At 54.7% G+C, this 26,916-nt stretch overlaps 1 protein-coding gene across 7 annotated transcripts in view; it reads right to left on the reverse strand.

The window, feature by feature from the left end:
* The window catches only part of CCDC187 (coiled-coil domain containing 187), a 66,451-nt gene that overhangs the window by 9,999 nt on the left and 29,536 nt on the right, over positions 1 to 26,916 (reverse strand). For 6 of the 7 annotated variants that reach the window (XR_007518612.1, XM_049895450.1, XM_049895449.1 and 3 more), the window contains 11 exons: positions 25,076 to 25,614; positions 24,391 to 24,478; positions 23,108 to 23,220; positions 16,398 to 16,495; positions 16,132 to 16,242; positions 14,565 to 14,667; positions 5,372 to 5,475; positions 4,764 to 4,906; positions 3,505 to 3,592; positions 2,674 to 2,820; positions 1,908 to 2,056 (listed from right to left, as the gene is read on the reverse strand). Coding sequence is in view for 6 of the 7 variants with exons in the window: in XM_049895450.1 (XP_049751407.1) it covers positions 1,908 to 2,056; positions 2,674 to 2,820; positions 3,505 to 3,592; positions 4,764 to 4,906; positions 5,372 to 5,475; positions 14,565 to 14,667; positions 16,132 to 16,242; positions 16,398 to 16,495; positions 23,108 to 23,220; positions 24,391 to 24,478; positions 25,076 to 25,614 (1,683 nt within the window). In the remaining variant the exon portion in view is untranslated. The remainder of the gene's footprint in view (positions 1 to 1,907; positions 2,057 to 2,673; positions 2,821 to 3,504; positions 3,593 to 4,763; positions 4,907 to 5,371; positions 5,476 to 14,564; positions 14,668 to 16,131; positions 16,243 to 16,397; positions 16,496 to 23,107; positions 23,221 to 24,390; positions 24,479 to 25,075; positions 25,615 to 26,916) is intronic. The other variant, XM_049895451.1, reaches the window with a different exon arrangement.

Consider the following 26,916-nt stretch of genomic DNA (forward strand, 5'->3'; position numbering starts at 1 on the left):
CCGAGCTGTGGGCACTGAGGGGCCCCCACCTGGAGCTCCGGGTCACCATAAGGCACAGGCCGTCAGAGGGCATGGAGCCCCCGTGTGGCCCAGATCCTGAACATGCAGGCCCACTGTCGAGTCAGCAGGAAATCCCCCTGCCCTGGGGCAGCCTCATGGAAATGGCCAGGAGGGGAAGGCTGCCAGGTCTCCAGGCTCAACTGGGCTCAAAGCCAGTGCTTGCTCTAGAACATTCTGCTGCTGTCTCGGGTACACTCTCGGCACCACTCTCCCCTTCCTCCCCAGGCACCAGCTGCAACAATGCAGCTCAGTTTTTTGTTCTCCTTGAAGTGGACCCTAAGTGTCTGCCTTCCAGCATCAGCGAGGGATGGGGCCACAAGCCAAGGGTGTGGACAGGGGAGTGGGCTCAGAGGAGGGTGCACCCTGGTGGTCCTGGTGCCGCTCCTGAGGGGGCAGACCATGCCGGCTGTACCCCTGCCTGGCCCCTGAGCAACGACCTCGAGCCTGCCTGCCCACTTGGAAAGAAGCAGACTGGGCTGAATAACAGCAGCTTGGAGCCCTGCCCGAATCCCCTCCAGCAGACGGACCATCTTGCCCCTGCCCTGCCCCAGCTTAGGGTCTCCTGGGGCCCTAGGTGCCTCCCTGTCCCAGCTGACTCCCCTCACTCCCCGGGGGGCTGGGTGCTGGCAGGACCCATGGGTCACAGACGTGCTCTGGCCCCTACAGGCCCACAGCCCCAACACACATCTGCCTTGTCTTTCTGACGGATGAATGAATGAATGAATGAGCTGATGACCCCTGACCCCATGCCCAAATGGATGAATGAAGGTTGTGCAGCCAACCTCCCGCAAACATTAAAGGTTCCTCTACTTCCTAACTCCCAAGCAATGAAGACCTGTTGCTGGTGTGAACTAGCCTCCCTCTCCGACACAGTATCCCTCACTCAGAGGGCCAAGCTGCCCACTACCACCCTTGTGTCCTGCTCATTTGTCCAAAAGAAGAGGTGACAGTTGGCCTGGAAGGCTTTTCAAAGATCCCTGGACCTGTAACTAACAGCAATGTGACTGATACATCAGTTTATCTGAGCTTTATTTGGAAGCTGCTCCGGAGGGGGATCGGGGGGATGTGGGAGCTGATGGCCTCAAACAGCAGCAGAGCAGACAATCACTTCCTTTACTGGGGGGCTTTAAAATGGACCTGTGGGCTGGGCAGGGTCACTGAGCAGGGGCGACGTGCCCCAGGGCTGCCAAGGTGTCCCTTCACAGGCTGCTGCCTTCCGGGGGGGAGTGCCCTCTGCCTCCTCACCCTCACCCTGAGTCTGCTGCTTTGGAGGGGCTCTGCAGTTGGAGTCCTGTGTGAGCAGCCGGCCCTGGGAGATGCAGCTCGAGGGAAGAGCACCCCCTGGCCAAGGACAGCCTCTGTCATTAAAAAGCAGGGAAGGTGCATCCCCTCCTCAGCAGGGACGGCAGGAAGCCCCTCATTGGAGAAGCTGTGGGACTCCGGGCACTGACTTCCCCTCAGGCACCAAGTCTGAGGGTAGTGGCCACGGGGCCAGGCCTCCAAGAGGAATCCAGCTGTCCCCTGGGCAACTGAAGTAGGCCCTATGCCAGCTGGGGAGAAAGGACAGCTGTGCACACGTGTAACCTTGAGCCAGGCCCATCCAGGCTCTGTCTCACACCCTTTCCTCACGTCACAGATGCGGTGCACAGAGGTAAGGACACTCACCAGGCCACCCTCCGGCTAGTATCAGATCTGAGATCTGCTGGCCCCGGGCACTCTCCCCACTGGCTGGCAGCTCTGATCCCCTCTACTTGGGAGCAGGGCCCCCAGCACCCACAGTGCCGCCCAGGCTGCCAGCAACAGGAAGGGCTTTTCCCTGTGGGCACCGAGGCCCCCCGATGACTCACTGTGTGCTGGGTGAGCTCCGTGTGCTCCTCGGGGGGCTGCCGGGGCTGTGTGGCGTTGGGGGCTGTGAGGAGGTCTGTGCCCACCCCTCTGGCTGTGGGCTGGTCTCAGGGCCCCTCTCCCGGGCAGCCTGGGCTTCCGGGCCAGAGCTCTGTGAGAAGCAAGAGGGTGAGCACAGCCCTGCTTCAGGCCCACTCACAGGGCGTCCGAGCTAATCCCTGCCAATGGCAGCTGTGCCTCAGGCCCAGGGCACCCAGCTTGCACAGGCTCTGCTCTGGGATTGGCGGCGTGGGCCCAGCCACCTGCAGGCCAGGTGGACGGATGGACAGGTTGACCCATGTTGGGTGCTTCATATCACCAATTCACTCATCCTGGCCCAGCCCACGAGGTGAGACCATTGTCACCCCTAACCTACAGAAGAGGATGCTCAGACCTGGGGAGGGGACACTGCCACCTTGGACTCTGTGCCACACGCCCAGCAGCTGCTGTCTCACCCTCGACACCCCCAGGGGGGCTCCGCCCAGCTCCAATCCCTCTTGGGCCTACCAGCTCCCCTCCACGCTTGTCCCTCCTGAGTAAAACCCTGGCCACCTCGTCCAGGAACCACCCCTGCCATCACGCACCATGCCCTCTATCTGCACCCCTTAAAGACTCCCTTCCGACCCAGTCACAGGTGTCTTTACAAGTGGCGCGTGTTCACATAAAGCAGCCAGCGACAAGCCCTTCCTGCACCACTGGGCCACAGCCTCAGCCCAGGTGAGTACCCACCTGGGGTAGCGTGGTCCAGGCCTGCAGCTCCTGCTGCAGATGGGCCGTGCACCTCTGCATGGCGACCAGGTCCCGCTGGTGCTGCAGTAGCAGCCTTCGCTCCCGGTGCGCCGAGTGGTTGAGGCTCCGCAGGTACCGGATCTCCTTCTGTACCAGCCAGATAGGACGACAGGTCAGGGCAGCCCCCAATCAACAAGACCCACACCTGACAAGAACAGGAGGGGATGCCTAGGGAAACACCTGGCAGTCTCACCTCCAGAGCCCCTCGCCCTGCCCACCCTCACCCTCTTGCTCTGGGCTCTGGCCCTCTGGATAACAGGAGCATGAGCCGGAGGGAGGGAGGAGAAGCTTGTTTCCTGGGTGCCCCCTCCCCAGAAGGACTGGTACAGGCTGGCTAGCACCTTGCCCTTCCCATACAGCCCTCCCCCTCTGAAAGTTCCAGAACTGTCCTGCCTATCCCCCTACAGGCTGAGGGGGTAACGCGCAGGTTCTGCACCCTCCTCCGCCTTTTGTAACTAGTTCGTTTATAAATTGTCCTTGAAGATTCTCAGACCATGCTGCTCTTTCTCTTCTCAGATGAGACAGAGCCTCTGAGACGCCCACGGCTACATCACACGAGGCCGAGTCTGGCCTGAAGCGAGGACTACAGGCCATGTGGCCCTCTTGGGCCACTTCGCAGTCCCTGAGCCCGTGTGTGTGTGTCGTGTGGCCGGGAGGGCCTGCACAGCCCCAGCGTGGGGTGAGGGCTGGGGAAGTCTCTGGCCTTGGTGGTGAAGATGTCTGCCTCTGTGCCAGCTGTCCCCCCTAGCAGGGCCCCGGCAGGGCCATCACCTGCTCCTGCTGAAGGTCAACCAGGATATGCTGCTTCTGCTCCTCCAGGGCAGATAGAGCTGCTTCGTCCCTCCTGCCCTGCAGATACCTGGGGAGGCCGCAGGATGGAGAGGTGGATGAGAATGGCTTGGGCAGTGGTACATGGAGCTGGGACATCCCTCCTCCTGCAGGTCAGGAGCCCAGGAGGGTCCCAGCCCAGGCGGTCGGGGCCAAGGCCAAGCCGACAGCACTTTCAGGGACCCAGCCCGGGCTGGAGGGTCCTTTAGGGAGGGCGGTGGGGTGTCTACCCACACAGGCCCCATGCAGAGCAAGGAGCACAGGCGAGAATTCCCACAGGCAGGATCTTTTGGAGACCCACTTCTAAGTACAGAGAGACTTAAAAATGTCTTCTCCTCATACAAACCAAAAACAAACAAACGAACAAACCCATTGCTGTGGTGTCCAACTCCTAGTGACAGTATGGGACAGAGTAGAACTGCCCCATAAGGTTTCCAAGGAGCAGAAGGGGGATTCAAACTGCCAGCCTTTTGGTTAGCTGACAAATACTTAACCACCGAACCACCAGGGCTCCTTGTACAACAACCCCTCTTGTAGGAAAGTATCTTCTGAAATGACCACCCAGAGGGCTCGTTTGTGATAATAAAAAGTTGGAAACAGCCGGAGGCCCAGCGAGGGAGCCTGGCTGAGGGGATGGCGGTCTCTGTCTCCGCGCTGGCGTGCCCTGCAGGCTGTAGCACCCGAGCAGAGACGGACGGTTTTTTCTTGACATTTTGAATGAAAACCCAAGTTACAAAACAGTATGGGCAGTCCGTGCCCAGTGTTGTTCAAACAGCCGTCTGTGCGCTTCCGCAAAAAGGGCTGGCGGGTACACGTAAATGCGCACAGGAATTCTCTCTGAGGGTGAGGGCTGTGGGCGGATTTAAAACACAATTTTTTATATTTTACTGTCGCATCTAAATTTTTGCAAAGAACACCTATTTCTACATTTTATTCTCCAAAACTCTTTCAAGGCCATAGGCGGGGCTAGGGGTCCAAGGGCGCCCCTAGAAGGAAGGCCGGGCCTGAGCAGGAGGTGAGGCTGGAGTCTAGGCGCGGGGCCCAGCCTGCGGGTAGGAATGGGAGCTGGGACAGGGACCTGACCAGGGTCCGAGGGCGGAGTCGGGTCCCGGGCGGGGTCGGGGCCTGAGCCCAGGGGCGGGTCCCAGGGTCTGGGGGCGGAGCCAGATCCCGGGGCGGGGCCGGCCGGCGCGCGCGCTCACCCGCGCTGGTGCTCCAGCCAGGCCAGCTCCGCGCGCACCTTCTCCTCTAGCGCCTTCTCGCGCAGGCTCAGCAGCGCGGCCTGGTGCCGCGCGCGCAGCTCCTCCTCCCTCAGGCTCTGCTCCAGCATCTGCAGCCCGAAACCCTGACAGGCGGGCAGGCCGCGCGTCACCGCCTGCACCAGGTCCTCGCCCGGTGGGAGCGGAGCCTCGGAGAGGACCGCCGCCTCCGGGAAGCCCCCCGGCCTACTGCTCGCTTCTCCGTCGCAGGGCCGTCGCCGCGAGGTACGCTTCCCGACTGAGCCCTGTCTCCAGGCTGGGCACCTGCTCGTGCGCTAGAGGGCTCGGGGGAAGGCTACGCCACCCGCCCTGAAATGCCACCCTGAGTAGGGCCACCCGGAAACCCCCTTTTAAAATGCCCGCCCTCATCTGTCACCCGGGGCTGGAGGACTGGGCTGAGGTCGCTGTCGGTTGGCAGAGTGGGTGATGCCTGTGGGGGGACCCGCAGTGGAGACCCCCTGGGGCGAGCTCTAGGGGAGGCCAGGTCCGGCACCGGCTGCCAGTGCCTCTGCTGGCCCCCGGGCTGGCCCCTAGGGGACCACTTCCTATACCTGGTCAGTGCTATCTTGCACCCGACAGTTGTCCCAACGGTCCAGCCTGGCCGGAGGTAGCTGGGAGGGGGCTCTGTGGGGCCTCCCAGCCTCCCGCACGGGCCCTGAGGACAGAGAGCAGGCAGTGGTTGAGGCAATAGGGGCTCGGAGCTGCCCATGGCCAGGGGCCTTTTCTGTGGGAGAGCCTTAAAAAGGCAGGGTGCCTGGGGAGGCTTAATGAACCCACTGCTCCCACAACTTCACAGAGAATCTTCACGAGGCCACCGTGGCCTCTTTCTTGATGTGCAGCTGTGGTGTGTGACTCCACGCATCCCATGAGAGACCAAATGGGAGGCAGAAGGAGCTCGAGGTTGACTTATCCCAACAGCTTTGCTTCCACAGAAGGGCAGACAAGTCCAGAGAAGGAGATAGCCCATTCAAGCTCCAGTACCAAGTGGGTGGCAGAGGTGAGAGCAGGGGGGTGGACAGAGAGCACAGCCCACATTCCTGGCTTAAGCTAGCCATCTTGCCATCAACCCTACTGGCCGCCCCTTCACCGTGGGATGGACTTCGGCTGTCTGCCAAGACAGAGTAAAAGGGGACTGGATTTACCCACCACCTGAAACTTGACCAAAAAAAAAAAAAAAAAAAAGGCGAGAAAACCACATGAAAGAACAGTTTTCAAGACCCAGACATTAGGTCACATAGGACAATGATCCTTGAGAAGCAAAAAACAAATGAGGTGAGACCGACAATTGCCCCAGCTTCCTGTTTTGAGAGTCTGGGGGTGCAGCACAGGGAGGGGAACCCTGGTGGGGGAATCAGAGCTGAGAGTCCAGTGAGACCAAGGCGACTGGAGTTCGTGGGACAGCGTGCCCAAGAGAAGAGAGCTTCATGAGAGAGAACCCAGAGCTCTGTGGAGTGTCCCCCTGGAGTATCTAGTAGAGAACTTATCAACAAATGCATGTAAGGAGCACTCTGGCGCTGGGGAAAGAAGCACCTGGAAGGATTAGAAGGCTGGAAATTGTGCCTGTTCCCACCAGCCAGACTGTAAGACCTCGTGAGTCACGGGTCTCTGGGTAGAGTACACAGAAGGGTCTTCCCTCAGTCATAAGAAGTAATCAGCCCCAGACTGAGTGCTGCCCTGATCCACCCAACAAACTGTAAAAGCAAATCCAGAAAGGACCAGACTGCTTCCAAACAACCATCTCAGAACACAGTTTAAGAATATTTACAGAATACAAAAACATTTAGCACCCAACCAGGTAAAAGCACAAGGGTGTCTAAGGACTACCAGGCATGCAGCCAGTCTTACTGGTCCGACAGAGACTGGAGGAACCACGAAGATTACGGCTCTGGGGCACCCTTCTGAACTGGAAGCCATTCCTGCAGGCCACCTTTCAGCCAGACCACAGACAAAAAAAAAAAAAACCCAACAACAAAACTCACTGCTGTCAAGTCAGTTCTGACTCATAGCAACGCTACAGTACAGAATAGAACCGCCCCGTAGGGTTTCCAAGGAACAGCTGATGGATTTGAACTGCCTACCTTTCGGCTAGCAGCCATAGCTCTTAACCACTACACCACCAGAGGAAAGTGCTCCTCAGAACGATCAATTATATGAGATCAAAAGACCAACATTTGCCCAAAAGCAAAGATGAGCCGGCAGAAAGAGAAAATCAGAAAGGGGGAACCTAGGATGGAAATGGGGAGAGCGCTGACACATTGTGCGGAATGACACCAATGTCAGGGAACACTTTATGTACTAACTATTGGATGGGAAACTAATTTTCTCTGTAAACTTATGCCTAATGCACAATAAACAAAAAAAATTAAAAAAAAAAAAAAGACTACCAGGTATGAAAAGAAACAGGAAAACACAACCCATAGTAATCTGTTGTTGTTGTTAGGTGCCGTCGAGTCGGTTCCGACTCATAGCGACTCTATGCACAACAGAACGAAACACTGCCCGGTTCTGCCCCATCCTTACAATCGTTGTTATGCTTGAGCTCATTGTTGCAGCCACTGTGTCAATCCACCTCGTTGAGGGTCTTCCTCTTTTCCGCTGACCCTGTACTCTGCCAAGCATGACGTCCTTCTCCAGGGACTGATCCCTCCTGACAACATGTCCAAAGTAAGTAAGATGCAGTCTCGCCATCCTTGCTTCTAAGGAGCATTCTGGTTGTACTTCTTCCAAGACAGATTTGTTCGTTCTTTTGGCAGTCCACGGTATATTCAATATTCTTCGCCAACACCACAATTCAAAGCCGTCAACTCTTCTTCGGTCTTCCTTATTCATTGTTCAGCTTTCACATGCATATGATGTGATTGAAAATACCACGGCCTGGGTCAGGCGCACCTTAGTCTTTAGGGTGATATCTTTGCTCTTCAACACTTTGAAGAGGCCCTTTGCAGCAGATTTGCCCAATGCAATGCGTCTTTTGATTTCTTAACTGCTGCTTCCATGGCTGTTGATTGTGGATCCAAGTAAAATGAAATCCTTGACAACCTCAAACTTTTCTCCATTTATCATGATGTTGCTCATTGGTCCAGTTGTGAGGATTTTTGTTTTCTTTATGTTGAGGTGTAATCCATACTGAAGGCTGTGGTCTTTGATCATCATCAGTAAGTGCTTCAAGTCCTCTTCACTTTCAGCAAGCAAGGTTGTGTCATCTGCATAATGCAGGTTGTTAATGGGTCTTCCTCCAATCTTGCTGTCCCGTTCTTCTTCATATAGTCCAGCTTCTCGTATTATTTGTTCAGCATACAGATTAAATAGGTATGGTGAAAGAATACAACCCTGACGCACACCTTTCCTGATTTTAAAACGATCAGTATCCCCTTGTTCTGTCCGAACAACTGCCTCTTGAATCTATGTAAAGGTTCCTCATGAGCACAATTAAGTGTTCTGGAATTCCCATTCTTCCCAGTGTTATCCATAGTTTGTTATGATCCACACAGTCGAATGCCTTTGCATAGTCAATAAAACACAGGTAAACATCCTTCTGGTATTCTCTGCTTTCAGCCAGGATCCATCTGACATCAGCAATGATATCCTTGGTTCCACGTCCTCTTCAGAAACCAGCCTGAATTTTTGGCAGTTCCCTGTTGATATACTGCTGCAACCATTTTTGAATGATCTTCAGCAAAATTTTGCTTGTGTGTGAAATTAATGATATTGTTGAATAATTTCCACATTCGGTTGGATCACCTTTCTTGGGAATAGGCATAAATATGGATCTCTTCCAGTCAGTTGGCCAGGAAGCTGTCTTCCATATTTCTGGGCATTGACGAGTGAGCACCTTCAGCACTGCATCTGTTTGTTGAAACATCTCAGTTGATATTCCATCAGTTCCTGGAGCCTTGTTTTTCACCAATGCCTTCAGAGCAGCTTGGACTTCTTCCTTCAGTACCATTGGTTCCTGATCATATGCCACCTCTTGAAATGGTTGAATATCAACTAATTCTTTTTGGTATAATGACTCTGTGTATTCCTTCCATCTTCTTTTGATGCTTCCTGCATCATTTAATATTTTCCCCATGGAATCCTTCACTATTGCAACTCAAGGCTTGAATTTTTTCTTCAGTTCTTTCAGCTTGAGAAACGCTGAGCATGTTCTTCCCTTTTGGTTTTCCATCTCCAGCTCTTTGCACATGTCATTATAATACTTTACTTTGTCTTCTCGAGAGGCCCTTTCAAATCTTCTGTTCAGTTCTTTTACTTGATCAATTCTTCCTTTTCTTTAGCTGCTTGATGCTCAAGAGCAAGTTTCAGAGTCTCCTCTGACATCCATCTTGGTCTTTTCCTTCTTTCCTGTCTTTTCAGTGACCTCTTGCTTTCTTCATGGATGATGTCCTTGATGTCATTCCACAACTCGTCTGGTCTTTGGTCTCTAGTGTTCAATGCATCAAATCTATTGAGATAGTCTCTAAATTCAGGTGGGATATACTCAAGGCCATATTTTGGCTCTCGTGGACTTGCTCTGATTTTCTTCAGTTTCAGCTTGAACTTGCATATGAGCAATTGATGGTCTGCTCCATAGTCGGCCCCTGGCCTTGTTCTGACTGATGATATTGATCTTTTCCATCGTCTCTTTCCATAAGAAAAAAAAAAACAATTTGATTTCTGTGTGTTCCATCTGGCGAGGTCCATGTGTATAGTTGCCATTTATGTTGGTGAAAGAAAGTATTTGCAATGAAGAAGTCATTAGTCTTGCAAAATCCTATCATTCGATCTCTGGCATTGTTTCTATCACCAAGGCCATATTTTCCAACTACTGATCCTTCTTCTTTGTTTCCAACTTTCACAGTCCAATCGCCAGTAAATTATCAATGCATCTTGATTGCACGTTCAGTCAATTTCAGACTGCAGCAGCTGATAAAAATCTTCTATTTCTTCATCTTTGATCCTAGTGGTTGGTGCATAAATTTGAATAATAGTCATATTAACTGGTCTTCCTTGTAGGCATATGGATATTTTCCTACCACTGACAGCGTTGTACTTCAGGATAGATCTTGAAACGTTCTTCTTGACAATGAATGAAACCCTATTGCTCTTCGAGTTGTCATTCCCAGCATAGTAGACTATATGATTGTCTGATTCAAAATGGCCACTACCAGTCCATTTCAGCTCACTAATGCCTAGGATATCGATGTTTATGCGTTCCATTTCATTTTTGACGATTTCCAATTTTCTTAGATTCATACTTCGTACATTCCAGGTTCCGATTATTAATGGATGTTTGCAGCAGTTTCTTCTCATTTTGAGTCATGCCACATCAGCAAATGAAGGTCCCGAAAGCTTTACTCCATCCATATCATTAAGGTCGACTCTATTTTGAGGAGGCAGCTCTCCCCCAGTCATCTTTTGAGTGCCTTCCAACCCGGGGGGCTCATCTTCCAGCACTATATCAGCCAGTGTTCCGCTGCTATTCATAAGGTTTTCACTGGCTAATGCTTTTCAGAAGTAGACTGCCGGGCCTTTCTTCCTAGTCTGTCTTAGTCTGGAAGCTCAGCTGAAACCTGTCCTCCTTGGGTGACCCTGCTGGTATCTGAATACTGGTGGCATAGCTTCCAGCATCACAGCAACACACAAGCCCCCACAGTACGACAAACTGACAGACACATGATAATAATCTATCAAACAAACAAAAAACTCATTGCCGTTGAGTTGATTCCAGGTTATAGTGACCCTACAGGACAGAGTAGAACTGCCCCATAGGGTTTCTGTCATGGATTGAATTTTGTTCCCCCAAAAAGGTGCGTATCAACTTGTTTAGGCCATGATTCCCAGTGTTGTGTGGTTGTCCTCCATTTTGTGATTGTAATTTTATGTTAAGAGGATTAGGGTGGGATTGTCACACCACTCTTACTCAGGCCACCTTCCTGATCCAATGTAAAGGGAGTTTCCCTGGGGTGTGGCCTGTACCACCTTTTATCTTTTAAGAGATAAAAGGAAAGGGAAGCAAGCAGAGCATGGGGGACCTCATACCACCAAGAAAGCGGTGCCGGGAGCAGAGCGGGTGTTTTGGACCCCTGGTCCCCGCATGAAGAAGCTCCTAGTTTGGGGGACAATTGATGAAAAGGCCGAGAGAGAAAGCCTTCCCCTGGAGCCAACACCCTGAATTTGGACTTTTAACCTACTTTACTGTGAGAAAATAAACTTCTCTTTGTTAAAGCCATCCACTTGTGGTATTTCTGTTATAGGAGCACTACATAACTAAGACAGTTTCCAAGGAGTACCTGGTGGATTTGAACTGCTGACCTTTTGGTTAGCAGCCGTAGCACTTAACCATTATGCTACCAGGGTAATCTATCAAAACTGACCCAGAATTGACATGTTAGAATTAGCAGAGAAGGGCATTAAAACAGTTTTTATAACTGTATTCTGTATGTTTTAAAAGTTAAATAGAAACATGGAAGATAGAGAAGTAACAAGAATGTTGACACAATACGAAGAATGTGACCAATGTCACGGATCAATATGTCTAGAAAGTGTGGTATGGGAGTAGGTTTTGCAATGTATGTTCTCACCCCCCCCAAAAAAAATTAATTAAAAAAAGAAGATCGAAATGCAACTTCTAGAAATGAAAACAAAAACATCTGAGATGAAAAACATATTGGATGGGATTCATGGCAGATTAGACACTGCAAAAGAAAAGATTAGTGAACTTGAAGACACGGCAATAGAAATTTCCAGAAGGAAACACAGGGCAAAAAGATAATCCAAATAAATGAAAAGAGGTCAGTGAACTCCTAACTTCAAGAGGCCCAGAAGGAGAGGAGAGAAGGCAGCACAGAAAGTGAAGAATCAATGGCTGGAAATTTTCCAAATTTGAAGAAAATTATAAACCCACAGATCCAAGAAGTTTGGCAGGCCCAAGCACAAGAAACATGAAGAAAACTACACCAAAGTCCATCATAATTAAATTGCTCAGAACCAGCAATAAAGAGAAAATCTTAAAAAGCAGCCAGAGAAAAAAGACACACACGGAGGAACAAAAATAAGGATGACAGCAGATTACTGCTCGGAAACAATGCATGCAAGAAGGCAGTGGAGCAACATCTTTAAATTGTTGTTCGGTGCCATTGATTTGGTTCTGACTCATAGCAACCCTGTGTACTACAGAACAAAACACTGCCCCGTCCTGCGCCATCTTCAGGATCGTTCTTATGCTTGAGCCCATTGTTGTAGCCACTGTGTCAACTCATCTTGTTGAGGGTCTTCCTCTTTTTCACTGACCTTCTACTTTACCAGGCATGGTATCCTTCTCCAGGGACTGATTTCTTCTGATAACATATTCAGATTATATGAGACAGTCTCACCATCCTTGCTTCTAAGGAGAGTTCTGGTTGTACTTTTTCCAAGATAGATTTGTTTGTTCTTTTGGCAGTCCATGGTATACTTAACATTTTTCGCCAACACCATGATTCAATGGCGTCAATTCTTCTTCAGTCTTCCTTATTCATCATCCAGCTTTTGCACGCATAAGAGACAATTGAAAACACCACGGCTTAGGTCAGGGACACCTTAGTCCTCAAGGTGACATCTTTGTTTTTTTTTAACACTTTAAAGATGTCTTTTGTGGCAGATTTGCCCAATGCAATGTGTCATTTGATTTCTTGACTGCTTAAATTACTGAGAAAACATCAACCTAGAATTCTACATCCAGCAAAAATATTTCAAAAACAAAGGTGATGCTCTTAGACATACAAAAGCTAAAAGAGTTCATCACCAGAAATGTTAAAGGAAGTCCTTCAGCCAGAAGAAAATGATACCACTTGGAAACCTGGATCTACACAAAGAAATGAACACTGTGAAGGTGTAAATATATGTTTTATTATTATTATTTAAAACTTATAAAAAAGATAATTGTTTATGCAAAGTAATATCAAAGGATTGTGGAGCTTATAAAATATTTAAAAGTAAAATGCAGGACAACAATAGCATAAAGACCAGGAAGGGAGAATGGAAGTAGTGTCAGGGTCTTTCTCACGCTACAGGTGAAGTGGTAGAAGAGCAACGGAAGGCAGACAGAATAGCACTGTACACTCTAAACTAGAGCTACAGACTATAAACCCGAAAGCAACCGTTAAAATAACAATCCAAAGAATTACAGCTAATAAGCCAACAAAGGAAATAAGACTGAATCATAAATATACTTGTTTAATCCAAAAGGCAGCAGAAAAAGAGGAAGAAGAGATCAAAGAACAGATGGGACAAACAGCCAACAGAGAGCAGATGACAGATTCCGGCCTACCCATACTGATAATCGTGTTAAATGTGGATTGTGTGAGCATCGATTAAAAGGCAGTGATTGCCAGATTGGATTAAAAAACAAAAAACATGATACGAGTATATGCTGCTGCCTACAAGAAACACATTTTAAATACAAAGACACAAATGAATTAAAAGTAAAGGGATGGAAAAAACACACCATGCTAACACTGGTTAACAGGAAGCTGGAGTGGCTCTATTCACATCAGACAAATAGATTTCAGAGCAAAGCACATCACCAGGAATAAAGAAGTCATTTCATAATGATAAAGGGGTCTGTTCATCAAAAGGACACTGTAATCCACAGCACTGTGTACCTCAGATCAAAGCTTCAAAATGAAGCACACACTCATAGAACTGCAAGGAGAGCTAGACCAGTCCAGTGACAGCTGGATATTTCAGCACCCCTCTCTCAGTGACTGACAAGACAAGCAGCTAGAACACCCTCAAGGGTCTAGCAGACCGGCACACCATCAGCTGCCTTGCTCTGACAGATGTTAGCAAGCACTCCACCCAACAACAGCGAAGACACCAATTCTCAAGAGCACATGCAATGTTCTAGGCCAGAACCATACACTTTCTGACCACAATCAAATTAAATGAGAACTCAGTGACAGGTGCAGAGCCTCACAGTGACATCTGGGAATGTCCCTACATAGAACCCGTGTGGCCAGCTCAGTCGAGAGCCAAAAGCCCTCCTTTAGCGGTCCTGCTCCACCGTCCCTGCAGCCTGCGTTCAGACTCTTACTGCCAGCATGTGTCAAACTGGATGGAGGTGGGGATGCTACAGGCCTGGGAAAAGTAGAGGGCTCCTTGCTCCCTGTGAAGCCATACAGCTGTGACCAGGGCTTCAGGGAGAGGGTGACAGCCACCCTGGAGATCAGCCAGGAGCGGGGCCGAGGAGCTGGGCTGCTGCTGACGGGGCTGAGCACCTCTCTGTCCCCGAGTGCGCTGACACACAGCATGTGCCTGCTGCTGGAGACACAGGGCTGGACGGCATGGCCCCAGGATGACCAGGCTCCCAGCTCTCCCTTCCCCAGTCCATAGCCTGTCACTGTGGGGCAGTTCAGGTAAAACTGAATGTAGAGTCTAACCTAAAGCTTTCTTGCTGCAATGCAGACCCCCTTTCTCCAGTTTGTATGGGTGGATGGTGGCCATGTGTCAGTTTGCTCCTTATCCTAACCATCTCGGGCTCAGTGGGCTGAGGTTGGCCTTTGGCCCAGGAGGCTGTGTTGCCCAGGGTCTGCCATCAGACAGACAGAGGTGCAAACCCCAGCTACACCCTTACTGGGTGACATTGGGCTGATTGCCCCGGCACTCTAGGACCGTACTGTCCATCACCTGGCTCAATCCCCCCCTACCCGCTGCTGGACACAGGGTTGAAGGTGCTCCAAGGGCAGCTAGTATGCTCAGGGGGGGCGTCTCAGGAAAACTCACCTGCAGAAGTTGACTGTGGCTCCAGATCCCCAAAAACCTGCGGCCACTCTAGCTCTGAAGCCATTTCTGGCCTGGGCTGGGTGGACTGCGTCTCCATCAGCCGCTGTGGGGACAGGACAGGTGCCATGTGGTACAGAGGATGGCACGAGGCACTCACCACCAGTGGGCATCAGGCTGGGCGGGTGGGCAGTCACCAAGGAGAAGCCCAGCCCAGGCATGTCTCCAACCTCAGGGCCATGTGTCCTATCCTCCAAGCAGGGCTGACAGCGCCCTCCCTGCCTCCCGGAGAGGGCTGGGCAGGGCAGAGGGGGCAGAAGGACACTGTGGCCCCATGGCAGGGTCAGGGCTGGAGGGCAGGAGCAGCAGGATGTGGGGACTGATGGCCCGGGGGCCACTTGCATGAAGGACATAGGAAAACCCAATTCCTGAGCTATGATGCTGGAGCAGGCGGGGAAAGGGAAGCCGAGCTCCAGAGTGAGGAGTTCATGCAGACATGCACACGCACATGCACACAACACGCAGACATGTACGCACATGCACACACAGACATGCACACACACAACATGCAGACATGCACGCACACAGACACGCACGCACGCAACACGCAGACATGCACACACACAACACGCAGACATACACACACAACACACAGACATGCACACACACAACACGCAGACACGCATGCACATGCACACAACACAGACATGCATGCACACGCAGACATACACGCACACGCAGACATACACACACACAACACGTAGACATGCACACACACAACACACAGACATGCGCACACACACAACACACAGACATGCACACACACAACACGCAGACACGCACGCACACGCACACAACACGCAGACATGCACGCACATGCACACAACAACACGCGGACGTGCATGCATGTGCATAAATGCGCACGCACACACTCCCAGAATGCACTGTGCCGGGTGCATCACACCAACAATCCCTGGACTAAGGATGGGGGAAGAGAGTTACTTCTGAGGGGCTTCCTCACACCCCAACCAGACCCCAGACATCAGCCTCCTGGGCACGCCCCCCAGAGGAGTTCCTGCCTCTGCCTGGGTGCCATCTTCCCCTCCAAGGGGCAGGGGATGAACTGCTCCATAGATGGGTGGACAGCACTGGTGTGGGGCGGCGGAATCAGGCTGAGAAGACACTGTCCCCCTCCCCGTGCCAGTGCCCTCCCAGGGTGTGAGCTCCGGGGCAGGTTGTGCCACTCCAGCAGGTGCCTGGCTCAGGTGCTCATGGAGCCTGGGACAGGGCCAGAGGCTCCGATGGCCATCTGTGGTCCTGCCTTGGTCCCTGTCAGTGCCCGCCCCCCAGTACAGGTGTCCCCAGAACATTCCAGCAGCCTCTGAGCCCACCGCTTGCTGGCAAAGGCCGGGCCACTTTCTGTGTGGTGTATGTGCCACGTTCCTTCCCAGCACTTGAGGACTCTCCCGCAAAGGCAGCCCACTCGGTGGGCAGCAGTGGCCCCTTAGGAGGGCCACGGGGACAATTGCAGGGGGCATGAGGCCTCAGAGCCCTGGGGGACACCGCTGACCTGCAGCTGGGGCTGGAGGAGTCCGTCTAGGGCCACCTGCGTCTCGCTGACCTCATGCTCCACCCGCTGCTGCAGAAGGGCCAGTGCCCGCATCTGCTTCTGCTGGTCCAGCTGCAGAGGGCGGACAGGCCCTTGGGAACAGGCCTCCTCCAGCAGTCCTGCTTGCTCTCCCTGCCCAGAGGCCAAAGGCCCTCCCAGATCACCCACAAACACGAGACCTAAGGGGACACGGCTGTTCTCAGGTGGACATAAGGGGCTGGACATACCTTCAGTGAATCGAGGAAGCTCAAGGACTTCTGCTGGATGTTGGCAAGGTGGCCACCCCGAAGGTCCCCCAGATGCAGCTGGCCAGGTCCCTGCCCACCTGCAGAACCACAGATACAGGGCAGCTGGGTAGCTGAGTGGTCAAAGGGCCCCTCATACTCCCTCACTGTGTCCGTCCTCCAGCTTCACGAAGGCTGGAGGAGACCAGGGGTCAATACCTGCCCTGACCTGGAAGAAACTAAGGCACAGAGGTGGGCCCAGCAGCCTGGCAGTGGGGGTAGGCTATCATTGCAGCTAGAGCCCCCTTCCCGAATGTCCTAGTGCAGCAGGCATGCCTCACCTATCCCCCCACCCAAGGGTCCCACTGGCCCTCTGGCCTGACTCCTGGAGTCAACAGGGCCAGCACACGGCTTTGCCATCAGACAGGCCCAGGTCCTAGTCCTGCCAGGTGATGCGTTAGCAGTGGCCTGGGACAAATCACTGGCCAGTCAGAGCCCCAGGGGAAATGGGAGTCCCTGCCTCCCTGGCAGTTGAGACGACTCAGTTGTGAAGCTCACAGATGGCACAGTTCTCACACCAGCAATAGTGGTGTGCGCGACCAGGCAGCTGTGTGGAAGCCCACGTGGGGAGGACATGGGCATTCCCTGGACCTCCGGAAAACCCTGGCTTTCCCCTGGATTACAAAACCCCCAAGGGGAGTGGAAGGGTCTTCTCTTTCCCTGTGTGACCCCTGAGGGACCCAGCTCTGGCTCTGCATGGTGGTGGTTCTTCCTGGCCCCCTCTGAGGCCAGCAGAGGGGACAGCTCTTCTCGCCCCCTGCCCCCTCCCCCGACCCCAGCCCCTCCTCTGCCTGGGTCTGGTGAGAGCTGTCCAAGGAGGACCACGGAGCTCCCTCGTGGGGGTTGGCAGCAGCGACAGAGGCCTGATGGCCCACAACTGGCTCATCAGCCATCGACAGCAAGTGTGCAGAGGGGGTCCCCCCACCCTGCTGCCAGCCACCAGGGGTACACGGATGGAATCAATGCTCTGACAGCCCGGAGAATCACAGCCTCTCGGGCAGCCTGCTCTCTCCTTGCCAGAATTGTGTGGATCGGGTTTTCTTGGTTAGAGCAGTTAAAGAACTGTGAACAATAGTTAGACAAGTCTCTGGGCATTGCCACACAGTAGAAAAAACTCTGAAGCACCCAGTCCTGTTGAGAAGCAGAGGTACGGCCACCTAACACGCACTGAGCACTTGGGGCAGCCCTCAGGGTCCCCTGCCCCTCCTCCAGGCACCCAGGGAGCTTCAGAGCCGAGGTCCAACCCCACAGGCCTCCCAGCTGTGCAACCCAAGAAGGGGGTTCCTGGTCACCTGTGGCATGTTGGACCCTAACAGGTCACCAGGAAAACACAGCTGCATGTCCCCAAGCTCTGGACTCAGCTGTGACCCAGGGAAGCACGGTGTCCCTGCTTCGAGGGCAGCCCCAACCCCTCGAGCGACAGTGAGGAGCTCCAAGAATCCAGCTCCTCACCCTCCAAAGCATCTGCCTTCAGGGTGCAGTCTCAGATGCAGGTCTTGGATCCAGGGAAGATGGGACACCCCCCCCGCCCCGCGTGAGAGAGACTAGAGCTGTGCTACCCAACACGGCAGCCGCACGGGCTGTTTGCGCTTATACTCATGTGAAATAGAAAATTCTGCTCCTTAGTCACCCTGGCCACATTTCAATGGTTCAACAGCCATATCTGGTTGGTGGCTACCACACTGGGCAGCTCAAATCTAGAATATTCCATCATTCCAGAAAATTCTATTGGACACACTGGCCTAGATGTTTAAGTCCAGATGGTTCCGCTGGAAAGCACTGGACTAGATATTTAAATCTAGAAGGTTCTATCGGAAAACACTGGAGTTCGTGTTTAAGTCTAAAAGCTTCTATTAGACAGCACAGGCCTAGATGCATAAATCCAGAAAGTTCTGTCGGACAGCACGGCCTCCAGGGTAAAGTTGGAGGGAGGACTCGGAGCTGGGTGTGAATCCTGGCTCTGCTGGTTGGCCATGACGGAGTCTCTCTGAGTGCGGCATGAGGAGGCCCCGCAGGCAGTGAGGGGGACCAGGGCATGGCGTGTGGCCACAGTGCCTGCCCGGCGGCATGGAGGTGCTCACTCACTGACTGACTCACTCGCTGACTCACTCATCGTTCGTTCATCCATTCACTCACTCACTCACTCATTCATTCTTTCAGCACACATTCACCAGGCACCCTGTGCTCACCCATCAGGCGTTGTTCCAGGGCCTGGGGTTGCAATGAGGACCAGATGTGGTCTCTCCCCTCAGGGTTCTCATGGCCTGGAGACAGGTGTGCAGATACAAGCTCTACATCTACATCAACAGAGCAGACTACGGTGGCAGAGCAGCAGGCAGCTAATCCAGCCCCAGGGAATCCAGGGGGCTTCCTGGAGGAGGCACCCTGCCTCTCAGTCTGGTGCACAACAGGCACCTAATCCAGGCCCAGGGTATCCACAGGGCTTCCTGGAGGAGGTGTCCCATCTCTCAGTCTGATGCACAGCAAGCACCTAGCACAGCCCTGGGATATCTGGAGGGCTTCCTCAAGGAGATGCCCCGTCTCTCAGCCTGCTGTGCAGCAGGCACCCTGAGCTCACACTGGTCCCTGACTCCCAGGAGACCCCACTCCCGACATCCTGGGGGGCAGCAGGAGCAGTGGGAACCCTGCTGGAGAATCCCAGCCTGCATAGTGGGCCTCGAGCACAGAGGCGTCTGCCCTGCACAATGCAGGGTGGCCCAGCCCGCCTTCCCATGGAAGACTGGGAAAGTGGGGCGAGTTTCCACCACCCACCCATCAGGCTCGACACCCTGGAGAGACAACACCAGGGAGAGGGGCCAGTTGTTCTGAAAGGCTCAAGTGCAGCTCCAGGGATTGGGACCTCCCGGCCAGCAGCCCCCAGACCAGACCGCAGGGGTCCCAGAAGGAACTGCTGGCTAGAGGAGGGCAGAGGGAGGAATGGGGACACTGTCTCTGATGACCACACTGCTCTGTCTCCTTTCTCTGGGAGGTGGCAGAATGAGTGCAGGCAGGACCATGGGGATGGTGGGTACCCTCTGACCAGGCCCCTCCATCAGTCCTTCCTCAGGGGTGGGTCCCAGCCCCTGGCCTGGAGCGGCACCCACAGGGGGCGGGTGTCTTGGAAGATGGCGCCATGACGTCAGATCTCCCATCTCTCCTCACCCAGGCACACAGGGCGACTCCCCAGGTTATTCTCAATCAGCAGGGAAGGTCCTGGACCACTCTCTGTTTTGTCATTTCACCAGCTACAACGTGACGTTTTCCCTCGGGGGTGTTGGAAGGGCCCCTTTCTCTCCTGCACCCCGGGTTCTGGGTGGCCATGCTGCCACCCCAAGACATCCAGGGAGAAGTCAGCACCACTTCCCCGCGCATTCCGCACAGCATCAGGCACCAGGACAAAGCCTCGTGGCTGCTGCAGAGGGGCAGCGTGGGTAGAACAGGGGCAGGCGCAGGCCCCCCCGCCCCAGCACCCAACAGCTGTCACATAAAAGACTGAGCAGCAGGGTCACCCTAATGGCTGCCTGCTTCCTGTCCCAGTTCCCTCCCTGTGTCTACACAGCCCCAGTCATCACCCCACTGACAGAGGGGTGTCAGTGGAGGCCGCTTGAACTCCCCCAGATCATACACAGGGTTCCTGGCAGTCGTCAGCCTGGCAAAGGCCTGCAGGTAGCGAAGGCCTCTGGTGCAGAGGCAGTGCCGTGACCTGTCCCTGCAGTCCCCAAAGGCGTGGTCAGACCTCCTCCAAGCAGGTGGCTCATGGGCTGCACCCCACCCTCACTGCAAGGCCTGTGCTGGGCGCCCACCTAGGAGTGAGGGGCCATTTCCACTGTCTACCCCTGTGCTGGCCAAGAAGGGGATCGTGAACGGCGTAAGAACCCAGGGCTGCCGCCTTCCTCTGGGAAGGGCCAGAGCCTGCCCTGTTCTACCCTCTGAGGGTCCTGGCCAGGAGGGAGCTGCCCTGCCCTGGAGGAGACGCCCCACCTCTCAGTTTGATGCACACCAAGCACCTAGCCCAGCCCCAGGGTATCCGGATGGCTTCCTGGAGGAGGCAACCCATCTCTTAGTCTGATCATAGCAAGCACCTGCCCAGCCTTCAGCCTCACAGCTCCGGGAACGTAGCCCGTCCCTCTCAGCTAAGCCAACCGTGGAGGACTGAACAGTGTCCCCCCAAATTCCTGCCCAACCAGGACCTCAGAACGTGGCCTTCTTTGGAAACAGGGTCCTTGCAGATGTAAGTAGTTGCCACGAGGTCCTGCTCGAGTAGTTGTTTTTGTTGCCAGTTGCCATGGAGCCGATTCCGACCCGTGGAGACCCCGTGTGTGCAGCACAGAACTGCTCCTTAGGGTTTTCAAGGCTGTGGCCTTTCGGAAGCACATCGCCAGGCCTGTCTTCTGAGGTATCTCTGGGTGGGTTTGAACCACCAACCTTTCAGCTAGCGGTCAAGCCCTTAACAGTCTGCACCACCCAGGGACTTCCTGGAGCAGGGTGGGCCCTAAAGCCAGTGCCGTGTCCTTACAGGAGCCACACAGACAGCAGAAGACAGCCGTGGGAAGACAGAGCAGACTGGAGTGATGCCGCCACAAGCCAAGAACACCTGGAGCCCTGAGGAGCTGGAAGAGGCAAGGAAGGCCCCTCCCCTGGAGCCTCCAGAGAGTGCGTTTGGGCTGCCCCTGGACTGTAGGCCTCTGCCTCCAGGTGGAGAGAGTGCACTGTGTTGTTTTAAGCCTCCTGGTTTGTGGAGCTTTGGTACAGCTGCCAGTCCAGCCAGGGGGTCAGGTTACTGGTGTGGGCAGAGCCCCAGCGCCTGTGTCCAAGCCCGGGGTCCACAACAGGGAAGGGATGGAGACACGCATGGGGGGCTTCCCTGGCCAGCCCCCCCATCTATTTCTCCCCTTGCAGCGAAGTTCGTCCTCGGGCCTCACACACTGCTGCCCTCCTGGGGCCTCCACTTGAGTGCAGGCCACAGAGAGGTGTGGTGAGCATGCTGAGGGGACACAAGAGCCACAGACAAGTGCACGGACAGCTGTGGAGTCATGGGGCAGGGGGTTCTGAGACCCCCAGAGATGTCTCCCTGAGACCGTGAGGAAGGGCGGGGATGAGAGTGGGGGAGGAGAGCAACAACCCCTCCTTACCTTGATGACCAAGGTGGGGGTGCAGACCCCTCCTCCCCAGCGGGGCAAAGGTATGACCTTGACATGCCCCTTCTACACACACAGGTGTGAGTCCTGACATACCCCCTTCTACACGCACACACAAGGTGTGAGCCCTGACACATCCCCTTCTATACATACACGAACACATGTGAGGTGGGACCCCCCCGACACACTGCCTCTTACACACACGTGCAGACACACACACCGGCTGTGACCCACAACACGCCCCTTGTACAAACATGCTCACACACACGCACATGGTGGACAGCTAACGCATGCCCTTACCCCAGTGGGCTGGAGGAGGCGTTGCCTGTGTGGGAATGTTACAGGCCCTGAGAGGTATCTTCCTGGTTCTGGACTCTCAGCATGCTGCCCCTGGCACAGCGTGCCACTGCCAGGCTGGAAGACAGCCTCACCCAGGGGACCCCACCCTGCCTCTGCTGGAGTGGCTCCCAGGCCAGGGAGCAACGTCTGTGCAGCATAGGATGTAGCTTCTCCACTCCACCGGCTAACTGCACATGGGGAGCCAGCTGTGAACCTGGGTCCGTGGACTCCAGAGTCCAGGACTGAGACCCCTCCAGCTCCTTCCGGGGCACGTGGAGGGGAAGCTAGGCTTCCGCTGACCCCCACCAGGCCTGCGCCCCGGTCCCCAAGGGCCTCACTGCCCTGCTTGTGAATGGGCAGCACCCACCCATCTCATTGGGAGGGTGGACCGTATGGGGGCTGCCTCTGAAGGACGAGGGACTGGGCAGGGGCCAACTGTGAACAGGCACCCTGACGCTCCTACAGCGCCTGGCCCTCGATGGCCAGACGACCACTTGGCTTACTCCCTGACTAACATTGCTCTTTGGAAGAAAGTCAGTGAAAAATGGCAATGAAACCGCCACTGACAACAGGGGCGCCTCGCTCAGCTCCAGCTCGGCTGCCCCTTCCCCTGGGCCTGCCCTGGCCATGGTCTCCACACGTGCGTTCACGTGCCTGACAAAAGCCCTGAACCTGGATGGGCGGCCTGAGCCCACCAAGGGGGTCTTCAGGGACATGTGTGGGGCACCAGGCGGTGGGCACCACCCCACTCCCGCCCATCAGCTCTGAGATCCCGGGCAAGGTTGCTCATCTACAACCAGGGATGAAAATACCTAAGTCACAAAAGAAAAAAGAGAATCCCGAGCTTCCGGAATGTTCTAAGGAAGCGTTGTCCAAGGTTAGGAGCACCCGCACAGAGGGCCGTGTGAGGTAGCTGTTAACGAAGTAAGCTGATCCGCCTTTACTCCATCAAAGCTTAATCGCCACAGACACGCGGCAAGAGCACGTCGCGGACACGGGGTCACAGAAGCCTCCACAAAATTTTAATACTGATGCGTGGACGTCTCCACATAGAAAAGGATTTCTCCGCCCCGCCGAACTGAGGCTGGGAGCGCTATGGCAGCAGCGGGGTCCCTGGCAGTCCTCCCGGACCCCCTGAACAGACAGCCCAGGGCCTGTCTGTGGGTTCGCCCTTACCGCAGGTCCAGGTGGTCCAGGGCTTCCCTGAGCTGGCCCTTCTGGCCGCCAGCACTTCTTCCAGCTGCAGGGAGCCGCAGGGGGGGTCCAGTGTGGCAGGCATCCCATGTGACCTGGGGGTGCACAGCACAGTGTAAGCACAGTGGGCCCACGGGGTGTGGGGAGGATGCCACGAGGAGGTGCCTGGGGGCAGCACCTCCCTCAGAATGATCCCATCTTTCCTGCCCCTCCTGTAGCCGGCAAGTCAGGGCCCAGGTGGGAAGGCAGCTCCAGCAGCCCAGGGGTCCCCTCTGCCCTCCCAGCCCTGTCTGGCTTGGGGACGGGTTGTGAGGACTTACTAGCCTCCCCCCAGGATACATGGATCTACTTGTCCACCTCGGTGCCTAGCACCCCGAGATTAACCTCTCAGCAAAGTCTCACCCACTGGGGGCCCCCTACGAGGCTTCTGGCCAGAGGTGAGTTTGCAGAGAACAAGAAGTCAGCCGACACTGCCCCCTGCTGTCCATGACAAGTCAGCTCACTGACACAGAGGAGCCACACGCCCAGTGGTAGGGGGACAGGGCCCCAAAGGACCACGACTCTTGGCGAGCCCAAACCCACACTCGTGAAGTCAAGGGCGGTGTCAGGGGGGCAGGGTAGGTGTGTGTCCCCAGGGGTGACCAGCAAGGGAGGAGGGCATCAGGGCTACAGAACCCTTTGCTGTTGGCTTAATTCCTGCTCAGAGACCCCATGTGACAGAAGAAAGTTGCTCCGTATGGTTTTCCTGGCTGTACTCTTTACTGAAGCAGATCACCAGGCCTTCCTCCTGTGGCACCACTGGGTAGATTCAAACTGCCAACCCGGGGACCATGACATCAGGGCAGGGGAAGGAGAAGCACAAGGCTGTGGGGACTGACAGTGCTGACGCTGCGGGCATGTGGCACGGGGACATCAAGTTTACCAATGGCAGCCTGACCTTGAGGGCTTGGGGCCCACGCAAAGCAAAGCAGCATCTGAGGGGACCCGAGGGATACCTGCCCATCATCGGGGGCTAGGGCGGTCATCAGAGCCCACTGTGCACAGCCCAGACTGAGGGGTGCCCAGGAGCCACCCTGTGACATGGGCATCTCAGCCCTGGCAGGTGTCAGAGCCTGCACAACCCGGGCCCGTCCTGAGGCTTCTGGACATGCCAGGACCTGGGCCATCCTGTCCACCTGACCATGCCCTGACTCCTGGCAGGTTGAGCATTGGGGAGCGCTTAGGGCACCCTGTGGGCAGTATGCAGGGGGAGTGCACAGATTTACCGGCCCGCGAGGGGGCTCAAGGGGCAGAAGGAGCCCGCAGCTCTTGCCAGCCTCCGCTCCAGCACAGAAGGTCCATGCCCCGTGAACCCTGCAGAGAGAGAGGCGCCGTGACTTCCCTCCATGAGCCAAGGGAGGGAAGGGGCTGGCAGGGAAGCCGGGAGAATGCCTGGAGCTGGGGCGACAGCACAGGAGCCCCGTCCAGGCCTCACACCTCCTTCCCTGGGGCCAAGGCAGGGGTGGGAATTTAGCACGTGGCATGGGCTGTGGCAGCAGTGTCACCAGTGTCCCCTCCTCCAATCTGCTGGACAACTAACCCCCTGCTGTGACGTCAGCTCCAACTCGTGGCAACTCCATGTGTGTCAGAGTAGAACTGCGCACCACAGGGTTTTCAGTGGTCAATTATTTGGAAGTAGATCCCCAGGCCTTTCTTCCAAGGTGCCTCTGGGTGGACTCGAACCACCAACCCTTTGGTTGGCAGCAAGCACTTAACTGTTCACACCACCAGGGACTCGATGCACATTGTCAAAGCGCCCCCCTTTTGGGAGAGGAAAGCCAGGGCAGAGGGGAGGCAAGTCTCAGGCACAAGGTCCCACAGCGGGGAAGTGGGGACTTGGCTTCCCCTAGCCCAGGGGACTACTGGTCACCCCTGGGGCTCAAGGCCCTCTGAGGCCCAGCACCGTCTTACCTTGGAGTGTGCTTGTGCACCGGTCCCAGGGGCTTGCATGCTGCCGCCACTCCCGGCCAGAGCTCCAGGGCAGTGCTTCACCATCCGGCTGGCACCGGGGAGAGACAAGCGCCTCCAACTCCCTGCTGGACCCAAAGGCTCTGGGCCAGGCTGGGGCTGTGAGTGTCGCAGCAGCCGGCTCGGGACTGGGCAGCAGGGACTGTGGCAGACTCAGGGCCGGGTCCCGGAGCACGTCCAGCACCTCGGGCTTGTGGAGCTTTTCTGTAAGCACTTCGATCCGCTGCTTCAGGATGTTGGCCGTGGTCTCCAGGGCCTGCAGCCGGGCCTGCTTGTACTGGAAGTGCAGGGGGTGGGCCATGCCTAGGCTCTCAGCCTCCTTGGGGTCCAGGTAGATGCACAGCTGCGGTGGATAGCTCATGGGCAGGTCCTGGAGCTTCCAGGGGTGCAGGGAGGCATTGGCGGACATCAGCAGGGGGGCGCTGTCTTCCATCTCTCGATTCTTGGAGCGGCTGAAGGCTTTGTTCAAACAGAGGCAGAAGCTGCAGGCAGAGAGGGCAGAGGGCGTGGGTCACCAGCCACACCACATCCGGAGGCGAGTGCAGAAAAAGCGCAGGGTGAGCGCTGCAGCAGCGACGGCAATGGCCTGAGTGTCCACAGCAGGGACCAGGGCAATGGTTCAGGAATCGCACAGCAGACCTCATGCAGCCGTCAGAAAGAAGGACTAAGACATGAAAACAACGGGAAAGGCAGCACCAAACGTGGGTGAAGTGCGCATAGCCTGACCACGGTAAATGACGCCCCTAAGAAGCACACGGAGCCCTGGTCGCAAAGTGGTTAAGAGCTCAGGCTGCTAATCACAAGGTTGGCTGTTTGAATCCACCAGCTACTCCTTGGAAACCCTATGGGGCAGTTTTACTCTGTCCTATATGGTCGCTATGAGTTGGAATCGACTCGACAGCACACAACAACTACATACTACTACTTACCACGAGAAGCCCACGAGAGAAAAGGACATTTTGGGTAAAGGATAAGACATGCGTAATTTTGCAACACCACCACCACCAACAAAATGGGTATACACAGATGGGTGTTGTCATGGATTGAATTGTGTACCCAAAAAACATGTGTTGTAAATCCTAACCTCTATGCCTGTGGTTATAATCCCATTTGGGAATGGGCTGTCTTTGTTATGTTCATGAGGCAGGATTAGTGTAGGGTGTGTTTTGAGAAAATCTCTGGTAAGATGTAAAAGGAGCCGATTAACCAAGCAGAGATGGGGAGAAGACAGATGCCAAGGCCCACGGAGATCTCCAAGGAAGCAAGAAACAGAAGCTGAGGAGACAAGCACGTTCCCCCAGAGCCGACAGAGCGAGGAAGCCTTCCCCTAGAGCCGGCGCTCTGAATTCGGACTTCTAGCTTCCTAACCGTGGGAAAGTAAACTTCTGTTTGTTAAAGCCATCCGCTTACAGTATTTCCGTTAGAACAGCACTGGATAACCAAGGCAGGCATATACACGTGTGTGCATAGGTACAGACATGGAGATCCATCTCGTGGATACGTAAGTACGTGTCTGCATGCACATACATTTGTATGTTTAGTAAACCACATAGGCGGCACCGTTATGGATGCTCTCGGACAGAACCAACGCCATGAAAGTTTGGTTTTCTGGGTTTGAAGGCTTAGGACCACAGTCTCATGGGGCAACTCAGTCGTTTGGCATGATACAGCTCATAAAGTTCGTGTTCTACGTCCTTGTTTGGTGACCAGCATCTGGGATCTCAAAGGCTCGTGAGCGGCCATCTAAGATACAACTATCGGTCTCTATTTGTCCACAGCTAATG

This window comes from Elephas maximus, chromosome 9, assembly GCF_024166365.1.
Source record: "Elephas maximus indicus isolate mEleMax1 chromosome 9, mEleMax1 primary haplotype, whole genome shotgun sequence".
NCBI lineage: Eukaryota > Metazoa > Chordata > Mammalia > Proboscidea > Elephantidae > Elephas > Elephas maximus.